This window comes from Drosophila hydei, unplaced genomic scaffold (genome assembly GCF_003285905.1).
Source record: "Drosophila hydei strain 15085-1641.00,03,60 unplaced genomic scaffold, DhydRS2 tig00008119-arrow-pilon, whole genome shotgun sequence".
Taxonomy (NCBI): domain Eukaryota; kingdom Metazoa; phylum Arthropoda; class Insecta; order Diptera; family Drosophilidae; genus Drosophila; species Drosophila hydei.
In genome coordinates, this window is record NW_022045830.1 from 2,402,890 (window position 1) to 2,427,976 (window position 25,087).

At 39.7% G+C, this 25,087-nt stretch overlaps 3 protein-coding genes across 6 annotated transcripts in view; all 3 read right to left on the reverse strand.

Moving 5' to 3' along the window:
* Window positions 1–17,661, reverse strand: part of LOC111594566 — a 36,908-nt gene extending 19,247 nt beyond the window's left edge. Inside the window, exons 1-2 of the mRNA XM_023307923.2 lie at window positions 17,477–17,661; window positions 15,477–16,110 (exon numbers count right to left, since the gene is read on the reverse strand). Of these exons, the coding sequence (XP_023163691.2) occupies window positions 15,477–15,801 (325 nt within the window). The 5' untranslated portion in view covers window positions 15,802–16,110; window positions 17,477–17,661. The remainder of the gene's footprint in view (window positions 1–15,476; window positions 16,111–17,476) is intronic.
* Window positions 17,662–17,964: 303 nt separating this feature from the next.
* LOC111594526 (FK506-binding protein 5) lies at window positions 17,965–20,455 on the reverse strand. 2 transcript variants are annotated; one of them, XM_023307858.2, is made up of 4 exons: window positions 20,376–20,455; window positions 19,137–20,309; window positions 18,722–18,793; window positions 17,965–18,660 (listed from the first exon to the last, which is right to left on the reverse strand). In XM_023307858.2, the coding sequence occupies exons 1-4, from the start codon at window positions 20,389–20,391 to the stop codon at window positions 17,981–17,983; spliced, it is 1,941 nt and encodes a 646-aa protein (XP_023163626.2). In that variant the 5' UTR covers window positions 20,392–20,455; the 3' UTR covers window positions 17,965–17,980. The 2 variants fall into 2 exon arrangements, with proteins under 2 accessions (XP_023163626.2, XP_023163627.2); XM_023307859.2 differs by having other exon boundaries at window positions 17,966–18,660; window positions 19,137–20,306; window positions 20,376–20,451.
* Window positions 20,456–20,725: 270 nt separating this feature from the next.
* Window positions 20,726–24,990, reverse strand: LOC111594525 (ankyrin repeat and sterile alpha motif domain-containing protein 1B). 3 transcript variants are annotated; one of them, XM_023307857.2, is made up of 9 exons: window positions 24,797–24,990; window positions 24,336–24,444; window positions 23,432–24,219; window positions 22,999–23,152; window positions 22,288–22,559; window positions 21,401–22,224; window positions 21,097–21,333; window positions 20,910–21,041; window positions 20,726–20,847 (listed from the first exon to the last, which is right to left on the reverse strand). In XM_023307857.2, exons 2-9 carry the CDS (start codon window positions 24,437–24,439, stop codon window positions 20,740–20,742), a joined length of 2,619 nt encoding a protein of 872 aa, XP_023163625.2. In that variant the 5' UTR covers window positions 24,440–24,444; window positions 24,797–24,990; the 3' UTR covers window positions 20,726–20,739. The 3 variants fall into 3 exon arrangements, with proteins under 3 accessions (XP_023163625.2, XP_023163623.2, XP_030080677.1); XM_023307855.2 differs by having other exon boundaries at window positions 22,288–22,598; XM_030224817.1 differs by lacking the exons at window positions 22,999–23,152; window positions 23,432–24,219; window positions 24,336–24,444; window positions 24,797–24,990 and adding an exon at window positions 22,722–22,985 and having other exon boundaries at window positions 22,288–22,598.
* Between the last annotated feature and the right edge of the window lie 97 nt (window positions 24,991–25,087).

The following is a 25,087-nucleotide window of genomic DNA, read 5'->3' on the forward strand; positions in this document are numbered from 1 at the left end:
ATAAAGTTATAGAAATCCGATTTTATTTTACAAATTCACTCGACACGCTTTGAGCACAAATTTCATGGTAGCTTTTTCGCTGAGTGCATTTATTGAGCAAGTTGTTGCTTAGGGGCGTGTAAATTGCGGCCAAGCGGAGCGATTTTGTGGCCTTTAATTAAGTAAGAGGCACGCGCATTTAACGGTTAAATCTTAAGCAAACATAAATTGTGGGGTATTTATAAGATACAAGTCAAGATCGCGCGATTAGCTGGCAATAGCAGCAAGAGCAGCAGCAGCAGCAGCAGCAAGGCGCAATTACCGCCAGCAATACACACAGCAGCAACAGTTGCAGCCGTCAACAGCGATCTGTTGGCCAAATTGAAATGTTGCCACAACAACTTGTTGACCAAGTAAAGCAGCTTATGGGAAGCTGACCAAAAGACAACACTGATGCTACTTTGAGCTCTATATAGGTTGGCCAGTTCCATTATAGCAGGCAGCGGTTGGCACTCATTAAATACAAATATGATAATGCGTCGATCACATTTATCACCGAAAACACAAAAAAAATTAAAAACTCAAAACAATCTAATAAAATTAACAAACAACACAAGCTGTCTGAGAAATTGATTATGCAAATTAGTTTAACCTTTTATATCAGATTACAGGATAAACTGCTTTTAAATTTTAGAGAGCAAAAAAAAGAGATATTTTTATTCTCACATTTTCGCTTTACTACTCGTTTTTATAAGCAATAAATTGTAGAGCGACATGAGCCGATTACTGAACTTAATTTTAGTATACAAACACATGTATATATATTCAGTAGCTTAACTAAGCATTGCTTAAGATAACTATCTGGGCAACAAAAAGTTTATTATCTGTGCTGGGCCTAGAGTGCCTTATGCAATATTGTGACCAAGCAAGAGTGATGCAATTTTCAATAGCTATATTTCAGCAGCTGGTTAAGTTATCGAAAACATTTAGTTGTTTAAAAATATGCAATAAAATGTGGCTTTTCCCATGATATACCTAGCCAAACTAATTTTTGATTAGATTGTTTCCATGATATCTGATTCTAATTATTCATTTAGTTAGAAGCTTCAATAATTTCAAGTAATTTGCTACCGACAGTTTTGTTTCTTAGCTCAAGCCAATTTTTTTTATTTTTCTTTTTAATTTTTTCAGTTTCATTTTGTGCAACATTCCAATATCTGTTAGTCATGGCACGTAAGCGTAAGACACACATGTGTGTGCATATTTATTTAGCGCACTGTTAACGCTGCTGCCAAAACGCTTTTGCATGCACCAGTTTCAACCTGAGCCGCCACGCCGCTGCTGCGCTCCGCCCCAGCCGCCCAAACTCCCACTGTTCTGGCGGCATCTGTGTGTGCCGCTTCATGGCTTTTCAGCTATTTAACGTGCGAGTTCTGCTAACAACAACAACAACAACAACAAGCAAATGATCCGCTTTAAAACTTTTATGCACATTTTATGCTTTGCTTTTTTTTCTGTTTGTTTATTTTAGGTAAAGACACGCCGTTGTTATTTTATAAGAATTTTGTGTTTCTAATTCCAGTTGATGTTCTTGGTGTTGTTTTTCTCTTCATGCATTTTTCCAACATATGATGTTTTATTGTAGATTTCCCACACTTCGATTATAAATATTTCGCAATTAATTGAATTAAGTTGTTGATTGAGGCGTTGAAAATGCATTTTCATTGCTTGTTTGCCTCAAGTGGTTTTTCCCGTTGCACCATCTTATTGAAGTGTGCGGGGCAGCAGCATGAGCATCAGCATCAGCAACAGCTTCAATCAAAGTGATGCCACGCAGCGGAAATGTTCAAGTCAGCAGTAGAAGCGTTTGTCACAACAAATGCTCATAGTGGGGCAACAGCACGTAGCTCAAGAGAGAAACAGCTCAGACACTTCCGCAATAACCCAGCACCCGAATAACAAGTCCAAAAAGATTTTCGCATGAAATGAGTTCAACAAATGTCTAGTGAAAAAGCTGGCCTATGCCCTTGTCCGAGCTGCTGGCGTTTTTTCTTCTTTATCATCAATTAAATATCTCTTCAGCTTATACCTTAGAGGCTTTCAGGAAAAACCAAAGGCGAGATCATTATTAAAATAAATTTAACATTTATTATTAAGTTATATTTAAATTAAGCTTTCAGATCATCATAAATTTTTCTTTCTCCAGCCTTTAATCCTTTTCACACTCTAAGTTTTCGGTTTCCAACACATCGTATATATAAACAGCTTACAGGATAACTTATAGTCGTGCAATTCGACTTATTTATGTACGTTTTTTAGCCAGACTTTTGCCGATAAAGTCGCATTTGCTTAAGTTAGAAATAAATTCTTGTTGGCCACAAAAAATGTGTAAAAAAACCGTCTTCAACAGTGAGAACCAGTTTCAAAAACTTGTTTTGGCCAAAAAAACAGAGGCCAGAAGAGAAAAAAAGTCAAGTTGGGGCTATTAAAGCGCCGCCAACTTGCAGCTGTCTGCCAGCCACATGAAGCCATAAAGAAATTGGCCAAAAAAACAGCAACAACAAAAAGAAATACTAAAAAATGGGATATCAACAACAAAAAAAATATAAACATTTACGGCGCACATTTCTTTAATGAATTTTTATGCAGCACACAAATCAACTGCGCTTTCCAAATTAGTTGCGAGTTCATGTTAAATTAATTTCGTAAGGAAGGAAAAAAAAACTAAATTGCAGCAGTTGCTGCCACAACTTGTGGCACAGGGCATGCTGAGAGAACAGCATCAACAGCAGCAGCAAACAACGTGATGCTGACTCTTGAACTGCCTGCAAGTACCGCAAGCTGCAGATCAGCCCAGCCAGATAAAGCCAAGGAGCAACAGCACCAACAGCAACAGTTTCCGCCAACTCCTTCAGAACAATGCAGCTCGCCTGTTGCAGCAGCAAAAGATCAATGACATCATGATGAGGCTTTGGGTGGATGTTGCTCGCTGTACGCCCCTGCCCGCAACATTTTTGCTATACTCTGTTAGCAAAGTGTCAGCGAGCATATTAAATATGCTTGAAACTTAACATGGATTATCTAAATCTAGTACTATACTATATACTATACAATATCTAACTAGAGCTACAAAAGTTTTAGGTTGATAAATTACTATAGACAAAAATATCTATATATATATAAAAATATCTATATATATAAAAAATCAATATATATAAAAATAGTTATTTTTTTAACTTACAGTTTGAAACGCACTACAAAGTATCAAAGCAACAAGATAAAACTTCAATAAATTCTCTTTAACAACTGAAGCCTGAAGCTATTTTAGCAATGTGCAGCGCACTTTGCAGTCGTTAACACTCGATTGCAGCAATGTTCTCAGTTGTTAGATGCTGTCATTGCGCTGCACGATATCAAACGCAGACCTAACTCTGGGCTTAGGTCTTGGACATGGTTTGGGTTCTGCGTGTATTGGCGTTGTCGTGAGTGCCAGCCACTGCCTAGGCTGGCAAACTAACTGACAAACTAACAGACTAACAGACTGACGAACTGAGCGCTTCTAACGCAGAACAAACTGCAGTGTTTGTTGTCTAACTTGCTGTCCATCTGTCTGTCCGGTTGTCCATTTGCCAGTTTTGTCTACTGTCTGCTGTCTGCGAAGTCGTGACACTGAACAAATGTCAGCACTTGCGGGCGTGCGGCATTTGGCAGCAGCGGCTTTGACTTTGAGTACGAGGCCAAGTCGAGGCGGGCTGGCTGGCAGCAACCAATCAATTAACTTGGCCAACATTAACTTGGCAACAACTGGCACCCAACACACAGCCGCGAAATTTGATATGGCTGTGAGTGCGGCTAATGTGATTTATGCCCGCCATTGGCCAGGCATCCTCAAAGGCAGCCGACAGCAGCTCAAGGCAACAGATAAACAAAACTCATCCCTAATTGTGCTGTGTCAACTAACGGTTAACTACGTTATTTTCAGCTACTCAAAGAATGTCATAGTACAAATCTCCCACGCAAATCAAACTAAAGTGGACCATGGCACAGCATCTCACACAAACCAAATATAAATTGATATTCAATTAAAATCTTTTTTATTTATTTTCTTTTTGATAAACATGTTTTTAGTTTTTATTGCTCAACCTTCTGGTTTATGGGCCTAGGCATCTGTGCTCGTCCGTTCATCGAGTGAGACATTTGCATTAAGGCTGACCCCATGATTTGACAGCCACTAAGTGAATAGTTAAGAGTCTGCGGCACGCCCACAATAACCACAGTCTCCGCACATGGTCAACGTCAACCATTTGGATCGTCGATGGGCAAGTGCCGCGACGCTATATTTAGAGCAGAAGCTACAGATACATAAATATATATATATACATATACATATTCGCATGTATGTATGCATACATTTGAAGATACATATCGAAGTACTTTGGCCATGGCCAGCACAAGAGCCCAAAGCAAATGAATGTCAACGCTCCGGAATCAAAGAAACCAAAAGGGGGAAAAAACTATACAAAAAACAGAAGTAAATAAAAAGTGTCGCTGGGGAAACATCATTCGTGGTTTTTTATTATTTTTATTGGATTTTTTTTTCGAGCGGCACACGAACGATCAATCAGCGCGCACACATGATCATTATGGTCAATGCGGTTAGCCAAGTCTTTAGGCCACTTTCCCAAAGAGTTTGAGCGCGAAATAAGTTTTCGCTGGGCTTTTGTGTGGGCTGCATTGTGAGGGAATCGAGCTGTGGCCACAGGAATGTCGGCGAATTTGTAATTGCGGCTAAGTACAGAGCATTGAGAAACCTACAAGAGGCATTTGCGGATGCGGGTTCATTAAAAATAGCACAGATATACAAAAAGGCATCAAGTCTTTGAACCCGTAAAAAGAAGAAATACAGATAGCCTAAAACACCAATAAATTGTCTGTGGGTTGTGTACAACTAAGAAGAACACTAGCTGATAATCGAAATTGATCGATTTCAAAATAATATTAAATATCGTTATTGTATATATTATGCTGCTTTGCATCAAATTGCTCGTTCATCTAATGTAGCGAGGCTACTATATATCGATTGTTTATTTTATTATTTAATATATTATTATTATTTCTGTATTATATTACTTCTTGGAATTACCGCCTTTTACCTTTCACTATCCAAGCACAATTGCAATATACCCCTTTTCTAAAGTTTATTTTTAATGCGCACAGTTCATAAAAAATGAGCATCAAGTCTTTGACCTCACAAAAATTCTTGGGTGAAAATTGTTTTTCGATTGAGCCTATATATAGATCAAGCGCTATTAAGCTGGCATATGCCAAGTGAGAGATTTATGCTGCTAGCTCTTGGTCATGGAACTTGTTCAGTCGCACTTTACCTTGCGACAAAACTCAAGAACAAATGAGCAAATGAACGGTAAATGGCAAGAGTTGTACGAGATCTCTATCTATCTCGCTCCCTCTTTCTCTTCCACACGGCTAGACATGACTGATCACAGATCAGTGATTGCTGGCACACATTAAATAATACACGAATTTCATTGGAGAACTCGAGCATACAACTTCATAGAGGAGGGCCGTCTGATCGGCCGTGTCGAACTTTGACGATCGCCGTTGTCGACAAGCGACGCGCGCGCACGACAAGCTACGCTAAGATACTTACGTATCTCTTAGATATGCGGTCCAACAAACTCATAGATACACATGTATCTGTAGCGACAAGTACAAAGGGAGCGCGAGGGTAGCTCAAGAGAGATGTGGGAAATTCAATGCATGAATAAATAATTAATTAATAAATAATTTATATATTTATACTATTTACTATAATTAACTTTAAGAGAATTCTATATAGTTGTTCTATATAGTTCTATATAGTTGTAGGTGTCTTACAAAAGCTTCACTTTTCTTTCAAGAACAATCTATTACAAAAAGTCTCAATGTTTACAAGTATATAGTAGTTTCCGATTCACATTCAATTTTTCGTGATTTTTTTGCTTTCGAAATATTTTTCTGGCTACCCTCGCTGCTTGCGCCTTTCGACTTGCTTTCTTTTTATGTTTTCATGTTCTAGACGGCATTTTTCCTGCACATCTATAGTATCATGTATGTGTGTGTGTTGCTGTGGCTAATTAGCTTGTAAGCTGAATGTGAACACATTTTGTCGAAAATGAAATGTTCATTTTAACACTTTTGTTCTTTTTTTTTGGGCTACGGATGGAGGTGGCAGTGGGGGCAGATCTAGAGATCAGCGGATCGACACGCTTATAAATATATGCGCCTTAATTGTGTGTGTCTTGGGTGAAAGTTGTTCGATTTCTAGATACTTATTTGTTTTTCTCTCTTTCAGAATATGCGCAATAGATTTTTGAGTGGAAGCGAATGGTCGTTTGGCTTGGCAAAGTGTGTGTTAATTATGGATGAGACTATCTGTCGATGTGCCTGTATGTCTGCCTGTCTGCTTGTCTGACTGACTGGCAGTTGCCATCTTCAGTTTCAGGGCATTTTGGCCAGGCATATATAATTTGCGTCCACTTGTCTTAGCGGCATCATTAGCTAATTGATCGTCGTATCGAAACGGATCGAAAATCTAAGGCCAGACCAAGATTGAACGACAAGAGCTTGCGCATATATTAAACAATATTTCATAAATAACATTTGATTATGGCCTGTCCAAAGACAAGTGGGTAAAAAGCAACAACAACAATAAAACAAATGGTCATTTCGAAAAGTCATCGAACGGTTCATTCACCTGTGCCGTGCTTTAAGCATATGCAAAGGGAGTCGGTGCGAGGTACAAGGGCCTTCCCGTTATCATGTTTCTAACGGTACCGTCTGCTTGTGTGGAAAAATGTGGCATAAATTAGAGTCGCAGCCACAAACACAATAAGGCAAAACACCCCCTACCAAACACCAACTCAGTTCTATCTGCCCAATTTTTAAAATCAATTTGATATCATCTGCCACCTCGAAGCCCGATAATAGGAAATTCGATTTATGCTGATAAGCTAGAGCTTATAACAAGAGAACAAGATTTCCTCAACAGTTAAGTGGCATGAAAATGCAGACTAATAGGTTTACAAGAAGTCGTAAAATGACTAAAATATGATCCGAGTGATATTGAGGAAAGTAGATACCCCATACTCAATCGATAGGTAGATAGGTAGATACCCCATACTCAATCGATTATTATTTAGAAAAACTTTCGACTTGCTATGTGCCTAACAATATAGGAATAATGATCCATGCCTTGATACCTAAAACTATAGAAAAATATATCTATTCTTGGTATCTGTCGGCTTCCAGTTTTTCCAACTAAAAGATCGAATACAATGAAAATTGCATCGAAGAGAGTGTCTTCTGTGTAATATATTTATATATTTATGTGTCTATATATCTGTTAAGCTCAATAAATTGCGGTGCTCCACCAGATTTCTTCAACTACCTGTTCCATATATTCGTATTAGTCTAAAGACAATTAGACACCCGTTTACAGACTTTAAATGAAATGAATATCGTTTAAAGTCTATTAGAAATGATTTCGTTTTATTTGAATGTATCATTTTCATTTGTGGAAAACCGAAAAGCGATGACAATTCGATAAATCTCAGCAGCTTTCAATTGCATGAACATTTTTCCAACAATTTGCTGGCCATAAAACCAACAATTTTATAGCTACACTTGATGTGTTGATGACTTGACAATTTGATGACACACACACACACACACACACGCACATAAGCACAGATATACATACTCCCTAGACTAACTAATTTATAATGCCTTTGACAACTTTGGGCGCTCCATTAACCGCATCGACCCGCATGTAAATTTTAATCCCGGCAACAACAACAAAGTTGTCAAAAAAACTTTTATTTAAGGCGCCAACATAAACGAAAATTAAGAAGACAGAAATCGTATTAAAATATTGAGAAATTGTTGTTTTCTGAGCGTCTGGCCATTTAATTGAAAGAAAAGTTTTTGGTAAAAGCCTGGCCAAAGTTTTATAGCCAAATATTTGGGGAATTTTAAATGTTGCGCTATAAAAAAACTAAAAAAAAAACATAACTTAAGCCAATCAAAATATTGCGACAAGCGCTTTTTGGAATGCGTGAAAATTTAAAGTGAGCAAGTTTCACGCTGAAAGAGCATATTATAAATATTTATAAAGCATTCATCGTAGATCAGCTCAATCTCAGCCAAATCTCAAACTTTCCTAAAGCAAAGGCATTTTTTCACATCACAAGCCACGCAATCGCTATATCTATTTATTACAGGGTATATCGTACATATATAAAAAGATTGTGTTGATGAGCAAACAGCAGAGGCGCCTGGAAACACCTCCTGGGAGGCGGACTCAGCCACACCGAGCGAAACAGGCAATTTTCATTAAATTGCCATAAATTAACAGCCAGAGTATTAGACGAGGTAAGATGGCAACAACAACAACAACAAAAACATGGCAACGCAATGGAAATGCAAATTTGTTGCTGTAAACCAGCTGCTGGCAAGATTTGCGTAATTTGTAATGCTGCTTAGCTCAGCTTGAAGCTGACGCATTGACTGAATGACTGAGTGACTGAGTGAATAGCTGATTGATTGATCGATCGATTCAATGATGCAGCGCCACAAGCCCAAGTAACATTTAATTATATGCACTTGCATCTCTCGCTCTCGCTCTCCCTCTCCATCTCTCCCCCTCTCCCTCTCTCGCACTATGTCTGTCTGTGCTATAATTGACTGTTTATTGGCTATGTCGTCGTCGGCTTTAGCTTTTTGATCATTTATCGGGGTCCGCAGTCAGGTTAATATATTTCCCATTTAGTCATACGCCATAGGCAGGGCTGTTGGGGTGAAGCTGCTGCAGCAGCTGCAGCTAAACAAAATAGTTGAAGGTGTAGATCGTACCGCTTGATCGCGCCCCAAAGGTGTTGCCGTGACAAATTGTGCAGCGCGGAAGCAATTTTCAAATAAACTTAAAAGAAAACGAAATAAATAAGCATTTTAACTACCACAAAAAAAATAATATATATATTTTTTTAAATATTTCGATTTTTTTGATGTCGGATAATTGCGGCTTTGACTTTGATTTCCGCATGGGCGCCATCAAAGAGCTGACATGCAAATTTCAAGGAGTGCCCCTAAAGCCAACGAAGTGGAAGGTGCGCGAAATACAGATTATAGCCAAAGTGAAATTCAGCTGCAGTTGCAGAACTAACACTTCAGAGAGTTAACAATGAATTGGAAATGATGAATAAATTTGTTGACTGTTTGGTTAATTAATATGTCATTTTATTGAAAGCTATTGGAGATTCGTAAATGGAATATATTTTTGTTCAAATAGCATGTAATAAAGAAGAGTTAGGCCAATTGTATAATGGGGATCCTAGCTAATACAATCTAGCCTTATTGGTTTATCTAAATGTCCTCTGTAAAGAGCTATAGAGTAAAATTATATACAAATCACCTTTTATTGTTTCATTGTGGCACTTCAGTTAGTTGAGCACGTTGCAAGAACTAGAAGCAACAAATTTGAATATTTAGATTCTCCTAAACTACACAAAGTATAGATCAAGGTATTTGCTCATCAGGCAATTCTGATTTTTTTTTCTTAATTACTTAATATTTTTCATTTTCTCTAATATTTGTTCAATATTTTTACTATTTTTTGAAGAATTTTTAATTAACTTAACACGCAAAAAACTTTCTTTACTTCAAAATTTATGATTCCTTAGGGTATTAAATTATAGCTAAAATATTCTGCAATATTAAAGTTGTTAAAATATTCAATAATATTTAAGAATTCATTCAGGTTAGAATAAAAATTAAAGCAGATGCCAAAAGGCAAAAAAAGAAAGCCAAATTTCTAGGTCAGCAGCAAAATATTGGTTTTTTACTTTAAAAAAAAAAAAAAACAAAAAAAAGTTTATTTATTCAACGTGATACGAAAAGTCAGCCAGAGGCGTTTGCAGGCTTCGTTGCGGTTGTGCGCTCAAAGTTCAAATGTCAGCCACGCACACGCACAAGAGTGTAAGAGAGACAGCAAGTGGGATAAGGAGTGAGAGAGCAAGAGCATAAGTCAAATAATGAAACGAAACATCTGCGCGCTTATTTACGGCTGTTGCAGCTCGTCTGTGATTTCTATTTCAATTAGGCGCTGCTGCTGCATGTGGAACATCAGTCAGTCAGTCAGTCAGTGCAGCAATTCGTCAGTCCGTCAGTTGGTCAGTTAGTCAGCCAGAACCATAATGATCTAACAATAATGCTCTTAATTTTCTTCTCTGATTATTTATTATGCAGCCGCTGCACATGAATTTCATCTACATCGACATCTGCAGCACCCGCATACCAACAACAACGACTTTCAAATGTTCAATCTCAAAACTGCGCAGCATTTCAGAATTTATAGCCAGCCCTTCGAATTTATGTTTCGGTTAAGAAACATAGCACAGTCAAGTTTTATGTAGAATTTTACATTATTTTTTATGTATATATACTCCATATGCATACATTTACAAATACATAAACACATGCATCTACACCCAGCATTCGCCCACGCTGCGATTCTGTTGACATGACTACAACAAAATATTGACTTGTATACCCTGTAGTTAAACAAAAATATGTTTTGGGGCTATATGGATGAGTTTATAATAGGCAGCAGCTAGGGCTTTAAAGTAGGATATATGTTTTTGATCTTGCAAATTTATAGATAACAAGTGTTCAGAGACAACTCTAGAGCTTGAAATTGAGATACAAATCAATATTATGAAACATTTAGTTAGGCTTAATATATTAAGTTCTAGGAAACCATTTTCCAATTGATTCTGTGCTACACCAGCTTTAGGCTAATTACAGTGTATCTAGCAGTCGATCAGTTGCAGCTCACACACAACCTCAGCTGCATACAATGCGTGGTTACATCTTTTATCTTTATCGTATTTTTCTTGTTGAACATTCACTTTTTTGTTTCTTTCTTTTCTTTTTTTTTGGCACTTTCTTTCTAGCTGAAAGTTCGTTTGGTTTTTGTACCTTGGTGTGTGGGTGAGGGAATTAGGTAGAGTCGGGGGAGGTGTACATGCGTTAGCCGCAACAAGCCGTTAGTTGCTTTTCAAAATGTAAATACATTGGCAGACACCTGTTTATGGGTTTTCTACATTAAATGCAACTCTGTCGCTGGCACCGCAACGTAGGTGGCTTGCTTGTTGCCTCAAATTGTTGCACTTGCCATTGTCTGTGGCATATCTGGCATGTAGTTAGTTTGTAGCTTGTCTCAAGCCAGGCCAAAACACAATGCCTTGATCAAAATCTGTAAATTTGCCCATTTACCCATTTGCTACGTTGCATAGAAAGTTGAATTTGAATTCAATAAAACCAATAGATGAAGCACAGTGGTGCCAAAACTAATAAATTTATTTTTTTTTATATTGTTTTAAATTTAATTATATTTACTTTAAATATAAAATCGTTTTAATATATATGCAAATTTATATATACTATAAAAATCGAATTATCTAATCAGATTTTTCAGGTGAATTTTCTGCACCTTTAGACACTCTGAACCATGCCGAAAACAGCAAAGCGGCAAAGTTCATAAAAATAAAAACTTCAGACAAATATAAACAATGGAACAGGGCAGAAATATATGTAAACAAATCAATTGTATCTACACATACATAGACGTGTGTATGTATGTCAATATATTGCACAATTGCTAGCAATGTAGATTTGAAAACAAATAAGTAAAGCAAACCTTCTGCGCACTGGCACTGCGAGAAGGAGTCACATCATTGGAAATGGGCTAATGAAACGGAAAATCGTTTTATTTCCTTCTTTTTTCGGGTTTCCTTGACTTTTTCGCAAAGGTGTAAACAAAACAAAAATAATGCTGGGAACTGATCAGGCCAAAGCAGCGTGAGTTGTGACTAGACATAGTGTTAAAAACTACCTGTACGATACGCAGATACAAGGTGCACGATGGATGCTGCATGCTGCATGCTGCATGTGGTCATGGCGTGCCGAATCGCCAGGCATGAAATGTGGAAAAACGCCATGAAATGGGCTTTCGTCAAATTAGCGTGCCAGCGTTAACGACGAACGCATCTGCTGTTGATGCTGTGCGAGCGTCTGCATGTATGTGTGCATCTATATGTGTGTGTGTGGTGCACTGTGGGATATTTCGCACTTTGCGCTGGCAGTTCAATGTTGTGCCCGATTTGCTACCTGAGCGTCTCGACTGGCTCTTTGACGGACTAACTGACAGAACTTGCCTTGATTTATTTGAAGCTGTGCGTTGTGTTTTTGCTTTACCCAGCGTAGATAACGGAATGGGGTATAAATAGTTGCTCAATTCATATTAATTGGAACCTTTTACAATTGTCGAATAAAGAATATAGTAAAAGTTGTAGGAAATTCTTCTGAAATTGGCTATATCCAATTTCAGGCGCATTATCTACTTTATAACTCTTTGCACACACAATGATTTTTTATGGCGTCTTTATGACACGAAATCTTCATAATAATCAAACAATACACATTGATTCTTTCAGAGGCAATTCAAGGCAATCTACTGAATACAGGGCATCTGCTAGTCGTGCACACTCAGACTTGTTTTCTGTATCTAAATTTGCATTTCCATGACTTGTACAAGTGCTGGAAGCCTTGGTTCTTATCTAATGTAAAGAACTCCTCCTCGCTGACTTTGGCACTTGATCCACACACACACACACACATTATACACACACACACCCAGACTATATACAACAAAACACACTGGGAGACTGCCGTATAAACTGTTTAAACTGAGCGTCATAAATACTCCCGTCGTTTAGTTTTTACGATTGTCGGCTGTCTTTGTTTGCCATAGACTCGCACACACACACACATAGACACACATTCGCACACACACATACATTGCCCTGCTGAGATACAAGTTCCAAGTATCTTTGAACGTATCTAAATGCATATACAAGTAAATGCCTTCTGCGCTGTTGAGAGTTGAGAGACCAAAGAGCTCAGAGCTCACAGCTCACAGCTCAGACAAGAGCCTCCTGCTAAGATATGTTGGCGACTCCTGCGTACTGTACCCCAAGCCCGAACGAATCCCAATATCATCCAAAAACAGGTCCCCGCCAGGGCCAAAGTTTGCGTGCCTTGCAGACATTTTTATGGTTTCTTCTGCTGTTGCTGCTGCTGCTGCTGCTGCCGGATCTGCCCCAAAATACAACACAAACACCAACAAAAAATTACGAAAGAGAGCATTTATGGGCGCTCAGGTAGAGCCTAAAAAATTTGTAAACTCTGCAGACTGTTTGAGTGCTTTGAATATTTTGCAAACTATTTCAACCATTGAATTTTATAGCGTAGAACATAAAATCTCTAAACGGAAATTCCAGCTTAACATTTCTGCGGTAAAAGAGATCTCTTTCTAATGATTAAATTATTTTTTGAATATTATGTACGTTATATTATGGCTTATCCAGTTTTTGTTTGATCTATAAACTATATACTACAACTATTTGATGTACTTAACTATAAATAGGTAACATACAGTTAACACATCTATAATCAACTTTGAACTAGTGCTTGATTGCAGTATTACCTCTGTCAAAGGCCTAAGTTCAGATATTATAACTCTATCAACTCCTATTCGATGCATTATTTTCCGGACAGTACTGGATATTAGACTTCTGTAAAAATGTATAATGATCTTCATATAAAAATTATTTGTACTACTTAGATTGCTTGTATTAACAAATTCTTAAGTAAACAAGAATTCTGTTTGACCCTCTTTCCACACAAATATTTTACATTTGACAAACTCTTCTCCTTTACATGCATCCATCCATATGTATCCATTACACTTCTACATATAAATTTTCCACATTTCCAGCACTTCCATTCATGGTCTCCTTATCGAATGCAGCTCGTCTTCTTGTGCTTTGAGCTCTGCCGCAGTCGCGGGGAAAGGTTCAGTTGCAACCCCAACTCCAATTTCCAGCTTCGACTTCCAACTCGATTCCAAATTTGTGCGTCTCAGGTATATTATGGGACGGCGCTTATCTAACCTTATCTTACAACACTTTGCCGTCTCGTTGGGTTGTTCGGCTGTCGTTTCGGTTGTTTATGACCTGCGCCTTGGCGTGGCATCATATTTCAAAAATTGCTTCCAACAAGTGCATTTATTGTCCCACTGCTCTTTTTCACTCTTCTGTCTCTCCGTCTCTCTGTCTCGCTTGTTCGTTTTGTCTGTGTCTTTTGTGATCTCTCGCGGCTGGTAATTCAATAGCTGGGCAACCACTTCAAACAGACGCTGCCCCCAGCTGGGGCATCCATCCATCCATCCAGGATGTCAACCGCACTGCTTAACGCTTTCGAGTCTGCGGCACGCTCGGCACATCCGCTGCTTCAACAAACTCTGTTGGCTCATTATAACGAGATTAAACTGTAATCACAGCCAGAGAAGTGTGCTGTACGCTTTCACCCTCTCTCTATCTCTCTCTGTCTTTCTTTCTGAGAGTTGTCTCTTCTCTGTTTGGTTGTTTTCCACATTTTTTGGGAACACGGAACCAAAGTGCTGGCTTCCTGTGTCCCCAAACAGACCCAAACGCTTCAGCGCTTCTCTTCTTCAGTGAAAGGGACGCAGTTGTTGTTGTTATATTTGCTGCTGTTTTTGTTTTATTTATTTGTCTTTTAGCCTATTCTTTAGCCCTCTCATTTTTATTTAAATGTCATTTAAGCGGCTTAACTTGCGTCGCTTTTTATGACAACATTTGCGAGCTTTATACGCCAGGCCTCGTTATGAGCGTGAAAATGAAAGTACTTTCCTCATCTTGCTGTCTCAGTCGCTCATTAGCTTGCCCTTTCTCTATCTCTCGCTCTCTTTCTCGTTGTGAGTCTCTTGTAAAAAATGATGACTGTGCGGCTCTTTGACGCCTTGTGAACGTTAATTTTGAGCTTTCCGAAATATGCCACAATTATTTTGTTTTTGACCTGGCAGCTGATGAGTAAGCCACCTTTTCAGATGATATGATATACGGATTATATATATGTGGTATAAGCATATGGTTTTATATATTTAATATATAATAACTTAAAACAATCCTCTTAAATAACGTGTTGAACTATTCAATTAAATTATGAATATCTTACAAAAAATATGTTAAGGCAAGAATGTTAAGTTTCTCTGCTAATAACAGATTAACTAGCTAATATTCTGTTAATTAAATTTGCAAATCAGCTCATGTCAAATTTTAACATTAGCAATCAAATTACATTGCAATCATATTAATGCTAAAGTAAATTTCTCAATTAACATAACTGTTAACTTAGATTTACGTGAATTGGGTCTACACTGATGTGGTATTAGACTTTTTATCACACCAAGTTTTTCCCCGAAAAAGATCAAAAAAAAAGAACCACATGAGTCTTAACATTAACATTAATAATAACATTAATTGCAACATGTTCCTAGTCTAACAGTTATGAAAACTCACCTGAATTTAGCTGCACGCCCGGCAACATCACCGACGACTCCGCCTTGAAGCCTAGCATATTATCCACATAATTCGAATTGGCTCCTTCTCCTTCTCCGGCTCCGCCTCCCGCTCCACCCTTTTCCAGCTTTTCGGCGCCCAAGTCCAGTGTGGTGACTGCATCCAGTTCCATGTCGATCAGCGTGTTGCCTTTGAACAGGCCCGCGCTTCGATATTCCTTGGCAAAGGGCGTGGCACCCAGCGCCGCCCCCAGCAACATGAACAGGAGACAAAGCAGGCGACAAACGCGGCACATTTCACATTCAGCGGCTTTTCTGTGCCACATTGCGAGAGACAATTACAGTGGACACACGGCTAGACATAAATTGCTATTTGAATTATTTAGCGAGTGGCCTCAATTAACGGCACAAAGCGCGCATATAAAAAATAACACACAAACTTAAACCTTTTCACATCAAATTAGTTCAAGTCTCATTCGGGACTTGACCGCAGCTAAAATTCAATTATATGTCGGCTTTTTTCGCCTTTTTCTTTTGCCAGTTATACAAAATTATGTCACCAATTAGCGAGAGACTTGAGTTACGGTTGTTGTTGTCGTTCTTGTTGTTGTTTCGGGTTTTTTGCTTTTCTGACACTGCAAAGATACAAAAAAAAGGGAAAGCGCCTATTTAGATATAGCTCAAAGAATGGTTATGCTTTAGAGAGAAGTTTCTTAACGAAGAGTTTGACAGAATTGTCAGGTAAGATATTTGTCTGTGACCTAGTTTCAGATCGACATAGTTAAAGCCATAGTTAAAGCCGTTAAAAATACAAAAACTTAAATACTTTATTAATATTATTTAAAAATAAAACTAGAAATTTGTTGAAGTTATTTTAAAATAGATAATTTAACAAGAATTCTTGGAAAAACTAATTGGAAAATCTTATTCCACTTTTCCAAAATTTCAATTTTCAAGAGAGCACTGTATCATATTCCAAAACTTTCTTTCTAGTAATGGAAGTTTTTCAAATTCTATGTTAAATACAAAATAAATACCACATAAAATACTGAATACAGATTTTACGTGGAAATATTGCAATTATTAAGACTTCACTGTACTATGCACATGCATGTATGAATTACACACATCCACATACATATGTACATATATAATATATAATGGATGTTTCCATTTCCATTAAAGGATTATTCAAATTTGTATAGCAAAAGTGAGCATTGGAAGTAAATGGGTTAACGGAAATTATCGCACACATTTTCAACAGCTGCTGTAGACTTATGCGTTGGCGCGACAGCAAATCAATTAAAAATGCAACAACATATCAACAGGCGTATGTGTGTATGTAGCGTATTTGCTTGCTTGTTAATTTCCATTAAAAATTCCCATAGGCTGTTGGGCATGCGCGGAAATAAACGCACGAATTTCCACAATTGAAGGCGCGCAAATGCAGAGCCCACAATAAGCAATAAACGTATAAACGGTAAACAAATTGCCGCTACCTGTGAGAGTCCACACAAACGCCTTAAAAGGGCAACACACGCACAAACTGTGAATGATGCGAACGCATATGAGTATATTCACTCACATATGCATATGTATGCAAGCATGTGTAAAGCGCCGTTAGCGCCGCTCATAAATGTCAATGCAAGCTGTTGTTGCTTTTGCTGCCGGCACATATGGTGCAATCGTTCTATCTCGCTCTAGCACTTTGACTATGAAGCGTATTTCTTATTTTTTCGAAATATGCACAAGATGAAATTTTGAAGCAAATTTTACGCGAAAAGAAAAACAAAAGCTTGCAATATGCTTATGTGAAGAATTCCCATTCGAAACGAGTTTTGCCCAAATATTATTGCATTACAACAAAAATCCATTAACAATGCAAATACACACACCCACACACGCTTGCACATACACCGTTTTTAATATCCGGCGGGAAGAACAACAACAATAGACATTTGTTTGTTGTTGTTCTCTTTATTGTTTATATTTACTGCGTACCTTCTATGGAACAATTAATAATTGTTGATCAATTTATTGGACACACACACACGCGTGAAACACGCACAAATATTGACCGTAGTTTTTTCTTATTTCTTTTAACGAGATTTGCGTGAATTAACGGTAACGGTAAAATCGAAAACTACTGACGCGCAATTTCGCTCCACCGACCGCACGCTACGAAAACGATCTTCACAATAACAAAACAAATGTTGCCCAACAAGCGCACAGTGCGTACCTTAGCAACATGTATACTCAGCAACAGTAATCGATTACAATGATGAGCTGCTATTTGTAAATATCGATAGACGTGGTGAATTTTACAAAGTTAGCGACCGATCAATTTGAAGCCGTTTATTTTTAAATGCATCGTTTTAGCTAATAACAAAATAATGCGTTTGAAATAAAATAAAAATACGGATATATTATAAAAACGATAATTAAATATGAATACAGAATTCAGAATGTATTATAAAACGATTATTAAATAATCGGAACACGTAATCAGCGAGTGTTCTCATCCAGCTGCCGACGATGTTGCATTTGCAGCTCAAAACGCCGATTTGAACGAACTCCGCGAACAATTTCGCTTCTCTTTTCTAGTCCGTTTCGACCCTTAAACATTTCCATGTGTCGCTTGCGACGTGCCTCCAATTTCTTTTGCATGGGCTCATCCCTGTTGCTAGGCATCTCCCTGGCTCTGTTTTGACTGCGCGCTCCACTTGCAGCTGGAATAAACAGCTTGGACGTCACTGAGGTGGACAAATTGAATGCCGGCTTCTTGTTGCTTGACAAAGCAGGTCGAGCCGGCACATTTGCTTTCGGCTGTGCCACACCCACAATCTTGCGTGGCGTCGGCAGCAGTTTCATCCGCTCCAGCTCCTCCGGCTTCATTGGGGTCAGCGTATAGGTGGGCACTTCGATTTTCTTTACCGCACGCGAACGCACTCTCTCCGCAACTGGTATCTGCTTCTTGGCTGACGAAACATTTTTTTCTTGCTGTTGTAGTTTAACCGCAGAGCTTGTTAAGACTTTGGCACGCACGGCCTTGCGCTCCAAGTGCTCCACCAGATTCTCCATCTTCTCGAATTGCTTTTGATGAATTGCCGCAAAATTTGGCAATTTAGAGCGCAGCTTCGATTTGTTGGGCGTAATTGTGGATTTGTTGGGAGGGTGATATTGATCTGAAGGTGATATTGAACAATAAATTATATTGAGACATAATATAAATAATGCTGCACTTACTTATCTTGGGAATTCGGCTCGGTAGGGGATTTACCTCCAGTGATTTGGAACGCTTGCGACGCTTTGTGATATCTAGTAAAGGGAAGAGGTATCAAATGGATTAGATCATGATATCGATTGGAATAAGATATAGAATAAATTACAATATAAATGAGATTATGATAGAAAATTGATTGACATAGACTAAGTATTAGGTGATCAAAATCTTTTGATACAGAAAAGCATTATCTATATGAAATAGATTAGCATAGAAAAGTGATATAGATTGTATTATGACATAAACATAGACTAGACTCCATATAGATAAGATCATTATACATAAAAAGGAGATACAAAAGATTTCGAAAAAGGTAGATTATGTCGGATCGATAGCTAGTTCTATACATAATCAATATATAGCATTTATAGCTCTTACTACTATTGTTCAGATTCTCCCAGCGTTTATCAATATCATTGACATTGGCCATTTCTACGGGACTGTAGAAGGTGACACCCTTGCCCTTGGTCTCGTTCGAGCGTGGTATTGATATCGAACGACTCAGCCGTGAAGAAAATGGCTCTTGCAAGAAGTTAGTAGATGAACTGGCGCTGTCTCTGAATTCCGTGTTGATTTTGCGTTTGAAGGGTGTGGGAAACCGATAGGCCTTGGGCTTAGTAGATTCACACTTCCTGTCATAGTCCGACTGCATGGGATCTTCACCAATTTGCTGTTCTTCCATAACGCATAAAGCGGGCATTACTTCATCAGAATTTGAATTGTCACTGGCATCGAAGGTAACGTTCAATTCGTTCCCTGGCTCGTCATCGTCCATCAAAATGAGGGATGGCATTTCGTCTTCATTTTGATCATCAGCGTCAAGTGGGCACAAGCCCAGCTCATCCATTTCATCCTCTTTAACTATATCTGGTCTAACACCATCTTCTATTATTTCTGGGCACAATGTCAGCTTAATCTCAACTGGAGTTGCCTCAAAAGATTTCTCGTTTATTTCCTCTGTAAATTCCTGTGTTGTATTTTGATCATTGCCATTGAGCGGTGACGCCACTGTGATTGCTTCTGCGATTTCCAACTCATTTGAATCTTCTTCCTGTTGTTTCTTCTCTTCTTCCAGTTTACTTTCCTCCTGCTTCTCCAACTCTTTCACCTCTTCTTTCATCTCTGTTGGCTCTTCGTTTCGCTTTTGCTGCTTTGGCTTTTTGACTTTGCGATTGCGCTTTGTTGAAGTCCGACCCACCAGGGCTATAGACCATTTTAGCGTATTCTCTTCGTCTTCATCCTCTTTATCAACAATGGTTGTGTCCCGTTTCTCCTTGCTAGCAGAGGCCAACAGATTCTTTTCAATAATTTCCGTGTAGTCCAAGGTAGGACGCACGCTCTTGCGGGCACTGCGACGCGGGGTATCGCTGACTATGCGAACGGACGCATTGGGGGTTTTCGGTAGTGCCATAAGCACATCATCCTCGAGTACAGTTTCCCTATTTGATATGCTGTCGTTTTGCTTTTGTAGAAGGGCGCGTCGCGTTTTTTTGGCCACAGGCGTATGCGAAGCCGACTCCTGGTGCTGCAGAACGCCATCAATTTCAGCTGCTTTGTATATGTGGTTTAATTAAATTTGTGCTTCCGAAACAATAACACAACTCAATAAGTATTTACCTGCAGTTGTTTCCATGATTTCCTACTAAAATTCTTTTACAATATGTACGCGTCTCTTTTTTTCGTTGCTTTCAAAATTGTTGTATGCAATGGCACTGTTAGTTAACATGCATTATGCGCGCGATATGTAGCAAAAGGTATCGATACTTTGTTGTCAGCAGCGATAATGTTAAGTGCGCTTGTGACTATCGATAAAAAATTGCAATTAGGCGTTGGCTTTTAAAAATGTTATTTATTAAAAAGTTCTTTGAAGAAATACTATTAAACTGCGTAATCATTTAAAATAATGACAGTTTTATGATGGCATCAACGACTAGTAAGTCAAGTTAAAATGAAAAACAATGGTATGAAGATTAAATATAGCTCAGCACTCATCGCTCTGTATTAAAGGTGTGCTCTGCCTGCTGAGGGCCAGTTGATAGGCAACCTCAAAAGCCTGGCCGAGAGTCAGAATTATTTCGTTAGCCAGCTCCTGTAATGAAACACAATTATATAATACAATATTTATATATATTGGATTTGCAGGAAACCTACCAAATTGTCAACCATAAAGACATGACAATAATGCAGCTCCTGCTCTTTGGTTATATAGGCGAAATAACGCATGTCCTCCGCATCCTGGCACACACAATTGATGTTCTCTATGTCATGCGAGCAGATGGCAGTCTGTAACAGATTCACAATAAAGTAAGCTAATTTTCAGGTCATTTCGGTAGCTCACCTTTAACTCATGATCTATAAACTTAACGCCCAAGCACGACACAGAGATATCCACCTGGAGGCGCGACTGCATATTGGCGGCTTTGAGATACTTTGTGGATGTATTGCAATTCTCTAGCAGGCTTATGTCACTGACACTCGAAGCCGTCTTCAGGTTCTCATCGATCTTCAGCTTCTGGATGGACTTGCGCGTCGAAATGGTGCCCTGTAGATGCCTGATAACCGTGGAGCCCAGATACTGCAAGGATTGAGATCAATTAGCAATGGACTCTCAATTGAGACATTATAAATATATATATATGTACATAAACAGAATAATGTATTTCGCCATAGACCAGCGTATAAGGCGAATGGCACCAGTGGGAAGCTGAACTCGGCGTTTTGCCCAGCAGCAAATCTTCTGGATTGCGTATATGTAGCGATTGTCGGACATCTTCCACAGAATTGGGTTGCAGCTGTAGCTTCATTGACAACTCCTCATTCTGCTGCTGCTGCTGCTCCATGGCCTGGTCCTGCTCCATTTCCGGCTCCTGCTCCTGCTCGTGCTCCATCTCTTCCTCCGTTTCCTGCCCCTGCTCTGGTTCCACTATGCACACCTCATTTCCTATATTCTCGAATATCGTATCAATCTCTGCCCACACCCGTGAAGCACTAAAATCCTCGCCAGTTGTGGAAAATCGTTGCTTGGACAGACTACGTCGTGGGTTCAGTGCATTCACTGATCTCACCATGCTCGGCGAACGCAGGCAACGTCCGTCCACTACATCCTGAGACAAATTCAAAGTTGAGCCCTTAAAGAGCCCGGCAAAGGGCACATCGCCCACAAATTCCTCTACCTGATCCGAGCTATAGGAAATGTGGGAGTCATCTAGTCGTGGTGGCTGTATAAAATTAAAGATCGTTGTCTCGGCCTCAACCACAGTGGGTGGCGGATAGTCGGGCGTGGGTGAATGGCAAGCAACACGCTTAGTGCTATTATTTATATTGCTGTTGTTGTTGTTGTTGTCTACCGCCTGCCGGGGCAATATATTCTCATAGTCAAGATTTAGACGAGTGCGCGGCATGGGCACCGGAGCTTGCACCTTCATTTCCACATAGTCAGATCTAGTTCGAGTTTGTGGTGTTCCAGCTGTAAATGCAAAAGCAAATAGTTGTGCTGAGGATTCTGATTAAGGCACATGGAACAACTTACAGCTGTTGCTTTGGCTGACCTGCTCCTCGCTGCTGGAGCTGGGCTTGAGCAGATTGATGAATTCATAGGACCGGGAGGGTATGGAAATGTTTGAAAAATTCTGTGTCGAGCATAGTAGAGCGCTTTGATACGGCTGTTTGTAGACTGGCTTGTAGCTATGCCACAGCGCCTCACGTGGCTCCAGGTCATGCATATCGCTAACCGACTTCTGTGGCCTTATGGGCTTCATGTCCACATAATTCGGTGGCCGCTTTATATAGCTATCCAATGAGCTTAAAGAGTGCGAAAGTCCATTTGGTGGAACTGGCTTGCTACAGTCAAGTAGTTAGGTTTGTTTGTGAGAGGGTGGTAGTAGTGTTATGTGGAAGAGAGAAATAGAGAGAACACCAGACCCGTTATATGGAGGCGCTGTGAAAATTATGAGCACTACCAACCGATTCAGAATGCTTGTGTGTGTGTGTGTGAGTGTGTGTGTGTGTGTCTGTGCGTGCGTGCGAGTGGAATGGGACGTGCTTTGTATGCCGGAGCAGATGATGAGCATGAATTCTATTCTGGAGCTGATCGGAGTTCACATACGAATTAATGCCTGCATTTCGTTAATTGATCTCACAAATTATAACATGTATATGATGTGGGCGCATATGAGTGGAGTTACTCGGTTGCGTGTGGGCGTGTCGCATGGTTCATGGTTCTGTTAGTGCGTTCGCTTACTTCCTCTGCTTGGATGGGTCGCTGAGCTTGGCCTGCTTTGGGCGCTGTGCATTCTTCTCATAGAGACGCTTGGGCAGTGACGACGAGTCGATATGGTTGACCAGCTGCGCTTGATTTCTGCGCAACATCTGTGACTCAGTCAAATTGGTAAATTCTGAAAGTAAATAAACAAATAATGCGTGGGCGTTAGAATTTTGAACAAAGAGCGAATTGAATCAGTCGCCAAGCGAACAAAGCTTTTCAATATAAACTATTCATGCTAACTACACTATACTATGATATATATACTACTTTATTTATATATTAACCAAATATTTAGCGATCATATTTTGCTGCTCCTCGGAATATATATATATATATACATATACATATTTAGTCGGGTTACAGCTACAGTTATAGTTATAGTTATGTTTATTTTAATCGGATTTCGCACCATTGATGACGGCCACAATTTCGTAAGTAACATGCGGTGGGTAATCGGAGAGTATTTCAAGGGCAGTGCGTCCGTTGCCGTCGGTGGCATGGATATCGATGCCAGCTCTGAGTAAGGTAACCACCACCGACTTCTTGCCACACAGCGCCGCCTCGTGCAAAGCACTGCCTGCATTGGTGAGTATGTTGACATCAACTCCAGCGGCCAACAGCGTTTCGACCACTTTTTTGTGGCCATTGCGGCTGGCCAAGTGGAGACAAGTGTGGGTGAAGATATGCTTGGTGGGCGTCGGCGAGTATTGATGCGAGTAGCCCAGCAGTTCGGACATGTCCTCCTCTGCGTGACGCCGGTAAGGCGCAATCAAATCGGGATCGACGCGCAGCAGCGTTTGCACTGACTGCAGGCGGCCAAACTGTGCAGCTAAGTCCAAAGCCGTCTGAAAGCTATTGTTGCGTATGGTGGGATCGGCGCCATACGACAGAAGTATGGCCACGACATTGGTGTGTCCATGCTGGGCACTCGAGTGCAGCGGTGTCTCGTTCTCAATTGTCTGGGCATTCGGATTTGCCGGCCTGGCGTTATGAAAGAGCAGCATCTTCACAATATCCTGATGACCCGCCCAGGAGGCCAAGAAGAGCGGGGTCGAGCCACGTATATCGGGCACGTCTACCTGCACATTATGGGCGAGCAGCAGGCGGACAATAGCGCTGTGACCATTGAGGCAGGCATGATGTAATGAAGTATATCCATTGACATCTTGGTAGTTGATATTGGGACTTCGACGAAAGCTAAGCAGTGGAAAAGTGGAAGAAAGAAGGGAGAGAGTGGGATAGAGAGATAGAGAGAGAGAGAAAGCAGATATTAATAGCATACAATAACTCTAGTTGGCAGTAATTGCGCTCACCTGGACAGTGGACCGTGTCGCTTGGTCGTCAGCTCCAATAATTTGCCAACGGTTTTTATATCTCCATTGCGCGCGGCTTCAATTAAATGCTGATCCTTGCCCATTGAAACTAATTAAATGATAAAAAAAACAATATGTGATTAAACTAATAAAAATGAGATCATAGCTACACCCCACTCCGCCCACGCCCTTGCAGAGCTATCAGGTCTCCCTTTCCCTCCCACATTGTCTCATCAGGTGGCAGTCAGCTGTTTTGGCCCACTGTAAACGCACCAGCACGTTCCAATTATTCACACATTCCATGGGACACACACACGCATAAACAAACACACCAATGCATAAGTTATGTTTGTTTTTATAAACGTGTTGGATTTAGGGCCTACTCTTCCAAGGTCATCGCACGGCATTGCCACCCAAATTTTTACCAAAAATAGTTCAACTTCAGATTCTTATGCATTTACCGACTAGTTGTTCGCTTTCTAAATAAAACACTTAATAGGCTATAAATGCAGATAGCTTCACACAAATTCGATCAAACATTATTGTGTGTGCTGCTTATTGTCGAATGATTAATTAAATATGGTGTTTGGACGTGGAAATAAGAACCACCGCAACACTCTACACAATCAACAAATTGAAACGAACTGGCAGTAGAACGATCGCTCGAGCTGCTCTGTTAAATTGACTCTGCATTGCGTTCTGTTGCCTCACTTTTGCGGTCTGTTACCTCACTTATTCGGCTTGCGTGTGTA